General features: G+C 39.9%; 1 protein-coding gene across 1 annotated transcript in view; it reads right to left on the bottom strand.

Annotated features, from left to right (window-relative positions):
* LOC124555126 (sorting nexin-7-like) overlaps positions 1-14,552 on the bottom strand; it is a 127,072-nt gene that overhangs the window by 90,991 nt on the left and 21,529 nt on the right. Inside the window, exons 4-5 of the mRNA XM_047128930.1 lie at positions 295-459; positions 17-212 (exon numbers count right to left, since the gene is read on the bottom strand). Coding sequence (XP_046984886.1) covers positions 17-212; positions 295-459 — 361 coding nt within the window. The remainder of the gene's footprint in view (positions 1-16; positions 213-294; positions 460-14,552) is intronic.

Raw genomic sequence — 14,552 nt, 5'->3', positions numbered from 1 at the left:
GCACATTTACATTTACCTTGTCTTTCCTTTTGAATCCTTTGTGCTATTTTGTCTATATTTGTAAGTTTTTCTCCAAGTGATGTCAAATAGTCCCTAATACGGTCAAACTCTGAATTCTTCTGATGCATCATGTACACTGAAGCCAAGTTCTGCAAAGAGTTTGACACTCTTCCAAGAAGACTGAGTCGGCATTTACGGTGTATTGAAAATTCCTGCAGCAATAAATGAATAAAATATTACTATTACATGCAGGGCTGTCAACAGAAAGGTCCACCACACATTTTATATACTCACTGATGGTTTTGCAGTCAGAAATATTTTGAGATTCAAGTTACAGCTCAGAACAGGATGACTTGCAATTCTATTAAGAAAGCGATGGAGAAGAGCCATTCTTGCTATAATGAACTCTTTTGAGTACCGATCCAACTGAGCTATTAAGGTGTGTTTAGCTGGAAGGGGCTGTAACACATGAAAATGCAATCACTGTTCACAATAACTACATAATAGAAAATAAATTATGTTTTTAATTATTAATACAACAGTCATGTTCAAATATCAACATAAAATTTATTATGTAGCCCATTCTAGTTCACACTAGCTAGTGAATAGTGGGTGCCAGGAGACTATGGAATGCATCGGAATCATGTTACATGAGGAACTTGCAGTAAATAACTATTTTATATTAATTCAAGCATGTAAAAAGTCAGGGAAGTTAAATCCCATGTATTTCACCCCTTGCACAGCCTATCAAAAATCTCGGTGTCAACCATCATTGTCTTCCACTTACAGCTTATGGACTAGAACCAACAGCTGAGCCAACAGTTAGCTAGTAAAGGCTCATCAAAGCTCCCTATTCATTATATTATTGTAGCAGTGGCAGAGCATATATTAGTCATTCAGTAGTTGGGTAATACATTGAGGTGATGAAAGCCACGAGATAGAAACATGAATATATGCAAATGGCGGAAGTGTAACATACACAAGGTATAAAAGGGCAGTGCATTGGTAGATCTGTCATTTGTACTAAATGTTTCATATGAAAAGGTCTCCAACATGCTTATGGCCCCACAGCAGGAATTAACAGACTTTGAAAATAGAATTGTAGTTTGAGATAGACGCATGGTTAAAGTATATTGTCCATGGCAAAATGACACTATCCATAACCGGAGTAGACGTAACAGTGGTGCACCACAGGCCACAGAAGATTGGGTTGAACAACAGCTATGGAGGTGTGTAAGGGTGAATAGACGCGCAATTACAGGGTGTGGCACTTAAATTCGGACAAATGAAACATTTTTTAAAAAGCAAATTTATTACAACAAAATACAAAAGAAAATGAAAATTCTTTTATTTATAAGTAGTGTTATCCTTCAAGAGTAACATTACTCGATGCAACCCCCTTCGGCCGCATTGATTGCCTCCAATCTCATCCTGAAGCAATTGCGTGTGCTCTTTAAAACAGCGCTATCCACATTTGTGGATGCTGCTTCAGTAGTGGTGTGTACAGATGGGGGTGCCTCATCTTACTGGTAACACTTTCAACTACGGTCTACACATAATAATTGAGGGGTCTCTAATCCGAGCTATTCATAGGCCATAACTCCTTTGACCAGAAGATGTCAACGTTATCCGAGAGCGTTTTGGACTAACTGGCTCGTATGAGGTCCTCCTCTAACTTCTGATGCACTGTTCACTTGCTGACACTCAATACTGATGCCAATTTCCTCAGTGATGGCCCCGGGTCCTCCAAAATCAGCGCCTGAGCCTTTTCGGCGACTGCCGCAGTTCGTGACGTATTTCCTCGAACGAGGTTAACCCACCAAGTTAGCAGAACCTTACCCAGAGTTCTCCGAATCATTATACTTGGCCACAATATCATAAATAGTTGATCTCGAGTACCTGAAGAATCTAACTATTTCAGTGGGCGAACACCTAGCACGAAGGCTTTCGATAACTGCGACTCTACGGTTGTACTCCCCACTTGTCTGTAACATCTCTGTCATTTCTAGGTTCTAACTCTTTACTAGATGCCTATGGCTTTCAACAACATCAACCACTACCTCTGGTGGAACTACGATATGGCAGGAAATTCAAATTGAAATTTGTCTGTATTTAAGTGCCACACCCTGTATTCAGGAACTGACTGCCCAGATAAACCACAGCGCTAACAACAACAAAGCCTCATCAATGACCATTCAGTGAACATTGCTGCGTATAAACCTCTGTAGCAGGCACCTAGTCCACACACCTATGCTGATTGCTGTTCATTGAGGACAAAGGCTGGAACTTTCACACCAATACAGCAACCGGATGTCCACTGAGTGGCAACAGGTGAACTTTCAGATTAATCGAGTTTTATGCTACATCAAATAGATGGCTGTATGCATGCAGGCATAAAATGTCTGAAAGCAAACACCCTGCAACAATCATTAGAAGGATCCAGGACCAAGTGTTATGTTCTGGGGAATGTTTTTGGGCATTCCTTGGGTGATTACATCATTCTAGAAGGCATAACGGATCAACACAAGTATGTATCCATTCTTGGGGGTCATATTCACGGTTCTGATGGGTGGTCAATTAGGAACACTCAGCTATTGGGAGCATACAGACATAAAATTGAAAAGCATTAAATATTTCAGTAAAAAATTACCCTTTCATTGAAGAGATCTGAGGAAAAAATCTAAATACCAATTGAACAAAATGACTATAGGAGAAAAAATAATACACTAGCCTGGTAAGGCCACATACATGGACATTAAGTGAAGTCACAAGCAGGTAGTTTTTAGTGAGAGAACTACGACTTCAATCTGAGAAACCTCTTTCTCAGCACTTCCCATGAGTTTTGTTTTCATACTTGGTAGAGCTCTTAGCTTTTCTCTAATCACTTTCTTCTTCTTCTCGTTTCCTTTTGAGGACTTGTCAGCTGTCCTTTTCTCTACTCCTGTTTCAGTGTACCTACCATGTGCATTATGGAGGCTGTGTATTAACTGCTTTGTGATAGTTACATATCCATCACCTCCAGTGACCCTGACTGCATCGTGAGCAGCACCAACATCTATGAGAGAGGCTTCAGTCAATTTTTTGACCAGAATGAAATCATCAGAGAAACCTCTTTCTCACGGCTGGCATTGCTATGGAAGAGACCGAAAGCAACCTTGGTAAAACTTTTCACATCTTCATGTCCAATTACGAGCCTGATGACCATCACCCAGAACTGAGTGATGCAAACACCATCCCCATCAAATTCTTTGAGGATTTCCTTCACTGACACGATCTCCATTAGATTTTGGAACTCATGGGCAATGGCGTCAGCCTCCTGACCACCAAAGCATTTTAAGGTAGTGGGATGTGCCAATGCTATGTGTAATTGTCTCTTCTCATGGTCAGCAGTAATTGCCACTTCTGGGACTAAACATGGAGTGACCTTCGTAAAGAAATAAGAAAGGCGAGCAATATATCCAAAATTTTCATAAATGCAAGATATGTTAATATCTGCTGAGTCCAGACTGATACCATTTTATTTTCCACCCACCAAACAGCAAAAAATGTTTGTTGAAAAACAGGTGCTTGTAATATTATTGAAATTAGTTTGGCATGAGGGAGCATTTTTAAATGCATTTACGTACAGATCTCAGAAACTTAACAAACAAGAGTCAAACCAATGCTAGTACAACCTGTATTAAAGTCACCATGTCACATGTCACAAAGCCCAAAAACATAGGACCCTCTAGATCACCCTCAGCTTTGATTTCACTTTCTAGATCTCTTAGGAATGCCTTATTAACATTAGGGTCATCCATGGACACCTAAACAACTTGCCTTTTTAAAATTTACCTCATATTGGGATGCACCTGCCTCAAATCCTTCAACTAAATATTTTGCAGTACTTTTTCTCAAAAACACTAAAGTGAGGTATCTGCTCAAAATCTGGTCCAATGCACTATCCCAAAATTGTACAAAGAGATCAATCTCAATCACTAGCATGTACCAGGCAGCAACTCTTTCCTGTATTTGTTTAGTGAAAAATGGCTCCCATCCAAACACAATGCCATAGCTTACTTTTGGGTTTTGAAGCTGCATTTTGGAGGCAATGTTACTGTCTGGGAAATCTGGTGAGAGATTCACAACATGCCAGTGTCCTGAGAAGATTGGAGTCATGCAGTAGCCAACAGACACAAATGAATCTTTGCCTTCATTTACAGCATCCCTCTGCATGTAATCTAGCATTGTTGGTTGTTGTCCAGAAGTTCCCGCACAAGGTGCTTGTTTTAACTGCCTTGGGGTAACACCTGGCTGCTGGGACACATCACAACTGCATGATGCACTCCCTGCAGACTAAAAATACATGGAGGCTAATTAGAAATACTACTTTTCTTCATTAAAACTGATAATTTTATTTTCCAGTGTACCTGCAGCCCCAAATCAAGGGCACCATCAGGATTGTCCTTTCCATTGTCAGAGATAATCACCTGAGTGCATCCAGAGATGGCAGGTGGCTCTGCAGGGGCTACGTCTGGTGCATTAGCATTGAGGCCATGGCCATTTGTGGCAATTAGCATGTATATACACACGAACTTTCCTAGTAGCCTCAAGCCCAGCATGCTTCTTTTCCTAGTATAACCGGACAAGGCCTGCTGCCTATACTGGTGAGTGAGAAGTTGGTTTTACAGGCACTGAATTTTTCACACGTGTGCTTTGTGAGCCACCTAAATTTTGGATCCTCAGTCCAGCAGGGGTTGAATGCACACTTCCAGTTTATCAAGTAAGATCTGAGGTAACATATGCATTAGAGAGCACCACACCTGAACAAGTAGTGAGATGTGGCCAAGAGTTCACAAAGAAAGAAAGCCACTAAAAAATGTCCCGACCTGTGCATTTTTATTTCCTATGAGCAACTTCCGCCCCACCTTCTTGTCTACATCTCTTGTCTACACCTACGCCTACAGTCCCCACACACCCTCCGGCCACCTACACTGCACTGCAGGCATCATCTCAATACTAACTTAACAAACAATTGCACAACAAAACCCAATAACTGCTCGTTCTATAATCAATCTTATTCATATACAATGCAATTAGACAGAGCTGTTGGCATGTACAACAGTAATTTTTCGGTATGTATCCCAAAAAAACGTACTGTATGCAAACCTATAATGCTCTAGTATTCCTGGTTCAAAATAAATGTATCTGAATAGGCCAAAAACTCCCCTACAAGCGCACATCTTCATGATAACATCATGTTAGCAAATAAGGCAGTATGTTTGCACAGATATATATGTAAGTCACACCAAATACTCATCACAGATCTTTGCTGGTCACATTGTGTCACAAATACAAAAAAATCACGACACATCAACGAACAAGAGTAGCAAGGCCAGGCTGCAGTGATGGGCATGCAAGCTATTCAATGTCAACAACAACATACCTCCACACAGCTTGTCTGGACTCTGCCAGGACGTGTTGGCTGACTGGCCACTGCACTGGACTGAGTGAGGGGAGGGGTTGGAGGATGCCAAAACCATGGCGGAGGGTGGTCTCACAGCACTGAGCAGAGTGTGAACAGTGAGCACGGCACTTCATCAAGCCAAGCAGAAGGCAAGCAAATGCCTGTGCCCAAAATCAAATGAGGCACCATACCTTTTCCAGGGTTTTTAGGAAAACTGCAAAAATTCCCTGAGTTCCCCAAGTTTTCCCGAACAAAAAAAAACTCCCTGTTTTCCAGGATGCTGAACACCCTGTAATAACAACTTTTTCTGGCATCGCAGCAGAGGACATACACCATTCATTGACAATGTTAAGGCTACCGCCACAATGAGCGGTAGGTCAGATGAGATTACTCTCCACGTGGCTAATTTACAATTGACAGGTGAAGCAAATACATACATATTGTACTGTGAAGTTCATGGTAAGGCAGAAACATTCCAGTGGTTAAGTGACAGGTTACGAGAAAATTATCAAAAATAGAACAACACAAGGTTTTTTCTAGGAAAAAATTGAGTACCTTAGCAGAGAAATATAATGAGTCTGCAGAAACCTTTTCAGATAGGATCCAGAGGATCACTGTACAAACATGCCAACTGACGCAAAATGCGAAAAAAGATAGTGTCTTGTTGTGGGAAGCCAAAAATAGGGCTTTGGATTTTTTCTATTTGGTATCTCCACAGAGATGTCACATAGGGTAAGAATGGAAAATCCTGTGGATTTAACTGCAGTTCTTAGCGTCACAAAGCAATTAGAGGAATCTGACACTGAGATTAGAACAAATATGGCCCACAGCAGTTCTTTCTGCACAGTTGGAATGTTACAGGTGCAGATGTAAAGGGTAGGTATGGAAGCAGTGTCAGCAGCCAGAATGCTACAAGTGTGGCCAAACTGGACACCGAGCACAGGATTGTGGGAAGAATAGGAAGGGAAAGCAATGGCATCAGTAGCAGCCTTTAAATGCAAATGGGATTTATTTCAACCATCACAATAAATTCTCACTAGGACATAGCATTGCAAATATAGATGCACAGACAGAATTCTGCTTGTCAGGCTGTGTAAGAGGCAAGGAAAACAAATTTTTGGTGGACATAGCTGTGCATGTATCAGTTGTCAGTCTGGACCTCGTAAGCACGAGGAGAATGGGTCCCCAAATAACAAATTGCATGAAGTGGGTGATAATAATGTAGAGTCGTTGGGTTCAACATTGTTCAGTTTCAGTATTGAAACTAGATAGTTCCAGAAGTACGTGGACATGTTAACGTACATAGGTGAAGACTATTCAGCAATTCTTGGACTAGATCTTCTCAACAAACATCATGCTGAAATATATCTTTCACAGTATACAGTAGAACTCAGTGGGATTTTGTCTTCATTGGGGGACATAGCTGCAAGCAAGACAATGTCACAGAGGTGCACATGTCATCAAGGTGTTGCCGACTAAACTGTGAACACAGACTGTTTTTTTCCAACTAGGGTGCAGGGGAGCAGTAGCACAGCCATAGACAATATTTTTACTCATTCTTCATTACTAGAGGGGCATTCCGTTAGTAAAAGGGTGAATGGCTTTTCAGACTATGATGCACAAATTTTAACACTAAAAGGCTTCTGTACTCAAACAAATGTCATGTATAATTACAAACTATGTAGGACAGTTAATCCAGCAGCAATAGAGAGATTTTTTTTAAACCTTGTCAAAGAACAAGAGTGGCAGGGTGTTTATTGTGTCAATAACATAGATAATAAATGTAATGCTTTCCTTAACATATTTCTCATGCTCTTTAAGAGTTGCTTTCCATTATAATGTTCTAAATGGGGCACTAGCAGTAATAGACAGCCCGAGTGGCTAACTAGTGGGATAAGGATATCATGCTGAACTAAGTGGGAATTATGTCAAAACGTTAAAAGTAGTTGAGCTACAGTAGCCCATTACAAACAGTATTGTAAGGTGCTTAAAAATGTTATTAGGAAGGCAAAGAGTATTTGGTATGCAAATAGAATAGCTAATTCACAGGATAAAATTAAAACAATATGGTCATTTGTGAAGGAAGTGTGTGATCAGCAGCACAAGGTCGTTGATATAAAGTCAGTCTGTAGTAAAAATATTTGTGTTACTGATAAATCAGATATATGTACAGTAATTAACAACCATTTTCTGAGCATTGCTGGTGAATTAAATAAAAATTTAGTTACTCTACTGTGATACGGACAAGGGGGAGATTGAGTCAATAATTAAATCACTGAAGACTAAGGACTCTCATGGATATAACGGAGTGCCTTGCAGAATATTACAGTACTGTGCTGCACAAGTTAGCCTTGTATTTAGCCATATTTGAAGTTTTTCCTTTAGGAATGGCCAATTTCCTGAACGATTGAAGTACTCAGTAGTAAAGCCGCTTTATAAAAAGGGATAAAGGAATAAGGTAGATAATCCTAGACCTATTTCTATGCCATCAGTGTTTGCTAAAGTTATTGAAAGGCTGTGTATGTAAGGATAATTGATCATTTTATATCACACGATTGGCTATCAAATGTACAGCTCGGCTTTAGAAGTCATTTAACAACTGAAAATGCTATATTCTCTTTTCTCTGTGAGGTACTGGATGGCTTAAACAAAAGGTTTCCAACACTAGGCATATATTTGATTTAACTAAGGTATTTGATTGTGTTGATCACAAAATATTGCTCCAGAAGTTGGACCATTATGGAATATGGGGAGTAACTCACAACTGGTTCACCTCTTACTTTAGCAACAGACAGCAAAATGTAATTATTCACAATGTTGAGAATGGCTGTGATATGGAGTCTGAGTGGGGTACGGTCAAGTGGGGGGTGCCCCAGGGACCATTCCTGTTCCTTATTTATATAAATAATATGCCCTCTAGTATTAAGAGTAACTAAAATGTTTCTGTTTGCTGGTGACACTAGCTTGGTAGTAAAAGATGATGTGTGTTACATTCGCGCTGTTTCAAATAGTGCAGCTTGTGACCTAAGTTCAAGACTTGTAGAAAATAAACTAATGCTACATCACCATACAACTCAGTTTCTACAGTTTCTAACACACAATTCAACAAAACCTGACGTTTTAATTTCACATAATGGGCATATGATTAGTGAGACTGAACAGTTCAAATTTCTAGGTGTTCAGATAGATAGTAAACTGTCATGAAAAGCCCATGTTCAGGATCTTCTTCAAAGACTTAATGCTACCATTTTTACTATTTGAACGGTATCTGAAGTGAGTGATCACCCAACACGAAAATTAGTCTACTTTGCTTATTTTCATTCACTTATGTCGTATGGTATTATATTGTGGGGTAACTCTTCCCATTCTAAAATGATATTTTTGGCTAAGAAACCATCGGTTCAGACAATAAAAGCTGTAATTTCACAAACCTCTTGTCGACCTCTGTTCACAAATCTGTGCATTTTGACATTGGCCTCTCAATATACATATTCCTTATTGTCCTTTCTTGTTAACAATATTAGCTTATTCCCAAGAATAAGCAACTTTCACTCAGTTAATAATCGGCAGAAATCAGACCTGCATTTGGATCGGACTTCCGTAACTCTTGTGCAGAAAGGTGTGCAGTGTACTGCTGCATCCATTTTCAATCAGCTACCACTCGAATTCAAAAATCTTAGCAGTAATCCATGTGCTTTCAAATCGAAACTGAAGAGTTTCCTCAAGGGCCACTCCTTCATTTCTGTCGAGGAGTTCCTTGAAAAATTAAGCTGATTCTTGTCGTATTGTTGATTGAGTTTACTTAAACTTATGGATGGACTTTTTTCGGTTTCATAAACATTTTATTTTTATCTGTTATTACTTTTATGTTGTAATTTCATGTACTGACATATTCCATGACCTTTGAGATTTGCTCCTCAATTTGGTCCCATGGAACTTCACATGTAAAAAAAAAAAAAAAAACCGTAGAGACTGGTTCTCATGATAAAATACCAGCAGGTACAGGGAAGTTAGCATGGGTTTCCTTTGATACCAATTTGCCAAAGGCAGCGTTATATGTAGTGGAGCCACGATAGGAAAATAAACAGTTACGTAGAATGCATTGCTTCGGGCATAGAAGTGTAGTGTACTTAAGTAATATTAATAGTGAGTTTATGGTTCCTGAAGTCTGGCTAAATTCAGCATGGACATCATTGGTCTGTCAAAGGACCTAATGACTGCCACATTAGAGGTTTTAGATGAGGAAGGTATTGATAGGTCAGGTGATAAGATCTGCAAGCAGTCTCTCGATGCACCAGGATTACCAAAAATGATAGGTCACTTGCAATGCACTTATCGGAAGGCAATGGGAGTTTTGTTACTACAGTTTGGGGATTTATTTAACATGAAGGGTACTTTATCAGCAATAGTGATTATGCAGCACCATATATCTACACTGAACAATGAACTAGTTTATAGGAAGCTGTACAGCACAGTGAGGCACCTTCAATCCATAATGAAGTTTACAGATTAGCAGGTAGTGGAAGGTATTACACAGTACAGTGATAGCCCACACGGCAGAAATGATGATGTCCTACAGAAAAAGTCAACAGACGGTACCAGGAATTAGAGATTATGTTGCAATTACTAGTAATAAAATGTGGATGCATATCCAGTCCCTAGTATTACAGAAACAACCTAGGACTGTGCCAGTACTTTATACCTATGACAGTGCCAGTACTTTATACCTATGACAGTGCCAGTACTTTACATGAATGGAATTGAGAAGCAGGAGCCACCAGCTGGAGGTAGTCCCTGAGGATGGACCAAAGTCAGCTTTCACAGAACCAAGTAGATATTAGAAGCATAAATGGATGCTCTCTGGGCTGAAAAACACACCAGACATGTTCCAAAGGTTACTGGATGGAGTTTTATATGGGTTGAAACTGAAAACTTGAATGATATATTTGGATAATATATTTCCAAAGGGTATGCGTGCAAGTCATATGCTTGGACAATTTATTCAGCAGGTTGTGATCTGCGTATCTAACACTTAGCACAGACAAATGTCATTTTGCACAAACACAGGTAAATTACCGTGGGGATGTGGTTAGTGGGAAAGGTGTTCCAACTGATCTTCACCTAACAGAGGCAATCCAGAACTTCGCAGTGCCACAAAGAACAAAGCAACCACAGTCATTCCTGGCTTTATGCAATTATTATTGAAAACTCACAAAAAATTCTGCACAGTTTACAGAACACTTGATTCAGTTGTTGAGGAAGGGCCTGAAATTCCACTGGACAGGAGAATTTCAACCAGCATCTGAGGCACTGAAGGCAGCATTAGTTTCTGATCCGGTAATAGCTTTTCCTGATTTTGAGAAGGAATTTATTCTATGCTGTAATCAAAGCAATGGAGCAGTTGGTTGTATTTTGAGCCAGAACACTGATGACCAGGAACATCCAGTGGCATACAGAGTGCGTTCCAAAAGTAATGTGACCAATTTTTTTCTGATGCAACGGTACACCACAGAATGTTGTAACTGGCTGGGCTAAGTGGAGGGCGGTGTTAGCTTCAAAACACTCTGTCTCATTCAGCTGTGAGCTCCTGGAGAGTCAGGACGTGCATTTCTGTCAACCTGTTTTGAGTTTATGTAACACAGTACAATGTATCATTCTGTAAAGCAACGGTACATTATCAAATTTTGCGTTAAACTTGTGAAGTCCACCACCGAAACGCTTCCATTACTTCAGCATGCCTTCGGGAATGATTGCTTGTCCAAATCACAAGTTTTCCGAAGGCACAAGTCATTCATGGAGGGCCCAGAGGAGATCACTGACGAACCTCGCAGTGGACGGCCATCAACTGGACGACTCGATGAAAATGTGACGCGTGTGCGCGATTGTTTGAACTCTGACAGACGGCTGAGCCTTCAATTGATACTACAAACTCTAAACATGTCAAAAACAACAGTTTTCCACATTGTGACCGAAGATTTGAACATGAGAAAGGTGTGTGCCAAAGTTGTCCCAAAAGTGTAGACCGACGAACACAAGCACATGTGAGTGCTTCGGTGCCAGAAAATGTTGGAAATGCGTGAAAATGAGCCTCATTTTTTAAACTCAGTTATCACTGGCGATGAGTTGTGGAATTTTGAGTACGACCCTGAGACAAAAAGGTAGAGTTCAGAGTGGCACACCCCATCATCGCCCCATCCCAAGAAGGCACGCATGAGCAAGTCCAGGATCAAAACCATGCTCATAGTTTTCTTTGATATCAGAGGCATTGTCCACCACGAATTCGTACCTACCGGGACTACAGTGAACTCAGCTTTCTACTTGGAAGTGCTCAAAAGCCAAAAGCGACATCAGGGACACGTGGAAAGTTCACCACAACAACGCACCGAGTCACAGCGCCTTCATTGTAAACGACTTCCTGGCCAGGACCAAGACCCCATTGGTGCCCCAGCCTCCCTACAGTCCTGACCTGGCCCCCGCTGACTTTCTTTTGTTTCCTCAGTTAAATGGAGTCATGCAAGGAAAACATTGGAACACGATTGACAGCATCCAGGCGCATGTTACATCTGTTCTAAAGGACATTCTGGAAAAGACGTTCCAGGATGCCTTCCAGGCATGGAAACACCGCCTCCAGAAGTGTATCAACACAAGAGGGTGCTATTTTGAAAATTTCTCATTATTTCTACTAATATATTCAATAAATGATTTTTTATTGATTTGGTCGCATTACTTATGGAACGCACCTTGTATGTATGAAGTTATTTTATAAAGTGGAATATAACTGCTCCAATATGGGATGTACTTTTGTTGCTATTTATATGGATTGAAGTTTAAGATTGTCACAGACCATGCTTCATTGACCCTCGAGTGTGCGCACTGTTGTAAAAAGTACAACAGTAGTGGTTTTTCTGCCTAACCTTGAGCTACTGCTTCACCACTTCTGTGTATCCTATTATTGATGTTTTCTCAACAATATTGAAGTGGTTTCAGTTCCTTTGATTAGCTTTCGCAGTTTGTTATTTGAAGCAATGAGCTGCTGAATGCTGTAAAATGTGCAATGTGCGCCTGCTGGTGTCGCAGTTGCAAGCCTTGTTTCGGCACTCAATATGCAGAGGAAACTGTAATAAAAACTTAACTTTACTTATTCACTGTTCTTTTATTTTGTATAGAAGCACATTAATAAATATTAATTTGGTTACACTGGCATCTGAATTTATTTATTCATTTCCTGAGATTAGAGGGTGTGTCAGACAAGGAAATTTGCAAACTACTCGAAGAAAGTGATTATGAAGTCTATCCAGAGTTTTCAGACCTCAAGGAAAGTGAAATGGATTTGAATAATGAAAATAATGAGTACGAGTAGCATGGCAGTGAACCTGAACATGAAGGTGACCTCAAAGAGATAGCAGATATTTGGAAGTTCTTTATTGGAAAAAACAAAGTTACACTGTAAAAGCAAGTATGCTACGTTAAAAACCAAGAGAAAAAACATTCTGCAAATTCTACCAGGTCCAAAGAGAAACATGATGGATATCTTTGATGAAGTTAGTGCTTTCCTGAAAATAACTAATCTTGACATTATTGATGAATTCATGAACTATATCAATACGTACATAAATAGACAGTGATGCACACGTCAATTCCCATGCAATAGACTGGACATCGAGACATAGAAGGAGGACTGTGTTTGAGTTTTTTATTTTTTTTTAATTTTTAACTGGAACCAGAAAAGGCCATCATGCTAATGTATTGGGAGTCTGGGCAGCAGATGGAATGGGAATGCAACTGATCAGAGTTGCAATAAGTTACAGAAGGTTTTTGTTCCTTCTGCACTGTATGTGGTTTGATGACATTAAAACTAGGAACTACAGGAAAAAAACTGGTAAGCTGGCTGCAGTTCATACAGTAATGGACACTTTTGTTGCCAAATGTCAAAGTTCTTACAACCTGGGCGAATTCACCGCAAGATATGAATTGCTTCACCCTTTCAGAGACCATTGTGGATGAATTCAGTACATTCCCAGCAAACCAGCTAAACAAAGGATAAAATGTTTACACTTCGTGATGTAAAAACATCTTATTGCAGTAACATGCATGCTGTGACATGCATCAGAGGGGCAATATCTGGTATCTAATGCTCCTGAGTGAAAGACTTCTCGTGCCTCTAGAAAACTAACAGGAACCTTACAACTGACAATTAGTACACAAGCTAACTCCTTTCTGAATATTTGCCGCAGAAGAAAATCACTTGTATTGGTACAATGGGCAAGAACAGATGTGAAATCCCTCCCGAATTTCTCCCAAACAAAACATGAAAAACTTAAAGTGTAATGTTTGGATTTCAGCAGGTTAAGACCTTAGTTCCTTATGTTCCTCATAAAAACTGTTCTGCCATACTTTTGTCTACTATGCATGACATGGCGACAGTTGAGGAAGCACACAAACTGGAAATCATAACTAACTACAATGTGACAAAAGGTGGCATTGACATCGAAGATAAGATATGCACCTGTTACTCAGTTTCGAGAAGGTGTTGTGAAAGTGAACATATGTCAGAATAACTGGCTGAACTGTTATTAAAAAAACTAAAGGAGGAAAAGTTTTTGTTATAAATATAATAGTTTGTTCAGCACAGGCTTGTTTTTAGTGACAACTGTCCATGTTGTAAATTTGCTCATGTGACAACAATAGGCCACCTGCTGGAGGGTTAAAATGGTTGCTGGTGCTAAAAGACCCGTTGAGTTGGTTAACAAGATGGGCACTCAAACTCATCTATGCATTACCACGTGTTGTCATGTCATGGAGGATGCTGAGCAAGACCAACAGACATGTAGCAGAAAGATTCTGGTGGTGAACCAGGAAATGTTATGTTGAACAATAGGTAAAGGGTTTTGTGCCTTTTGTGCAAAGAGCTGCATGTTGTCCCCAACCCTAAATGCCTACAGGAAAGAAGAAAAAATTCTGACTAATTATCAGTATCCTCATAAGGTCATCAAGAGGACTTCTCCGGTAAACATTAAAGTGTAGTTTTTGACTAAAATGTCTATCATCCATGTGAGTAAAGTTAATCCCTTTATAGAGATGGTGGATGCATTGTCACAAGTCCCAA

This window comes from Schistocerca americana, chromosome X (genome assembly GCF_021461395.2).
Source record: "Schistocerca americana isolate TAMUIC-IGC-003095 chromosome X, iqSchAmer2.1, whole genome shotgun sequence".
NCBI lineage: Eukaryota > Metazoa > Arthropoda > Insecta > Orthoptera > Acrididae > Schistocerca > Schistocerca americana.
This window is presented reverse-complemented; position numbering and strand designations above follow the sequence as displayed.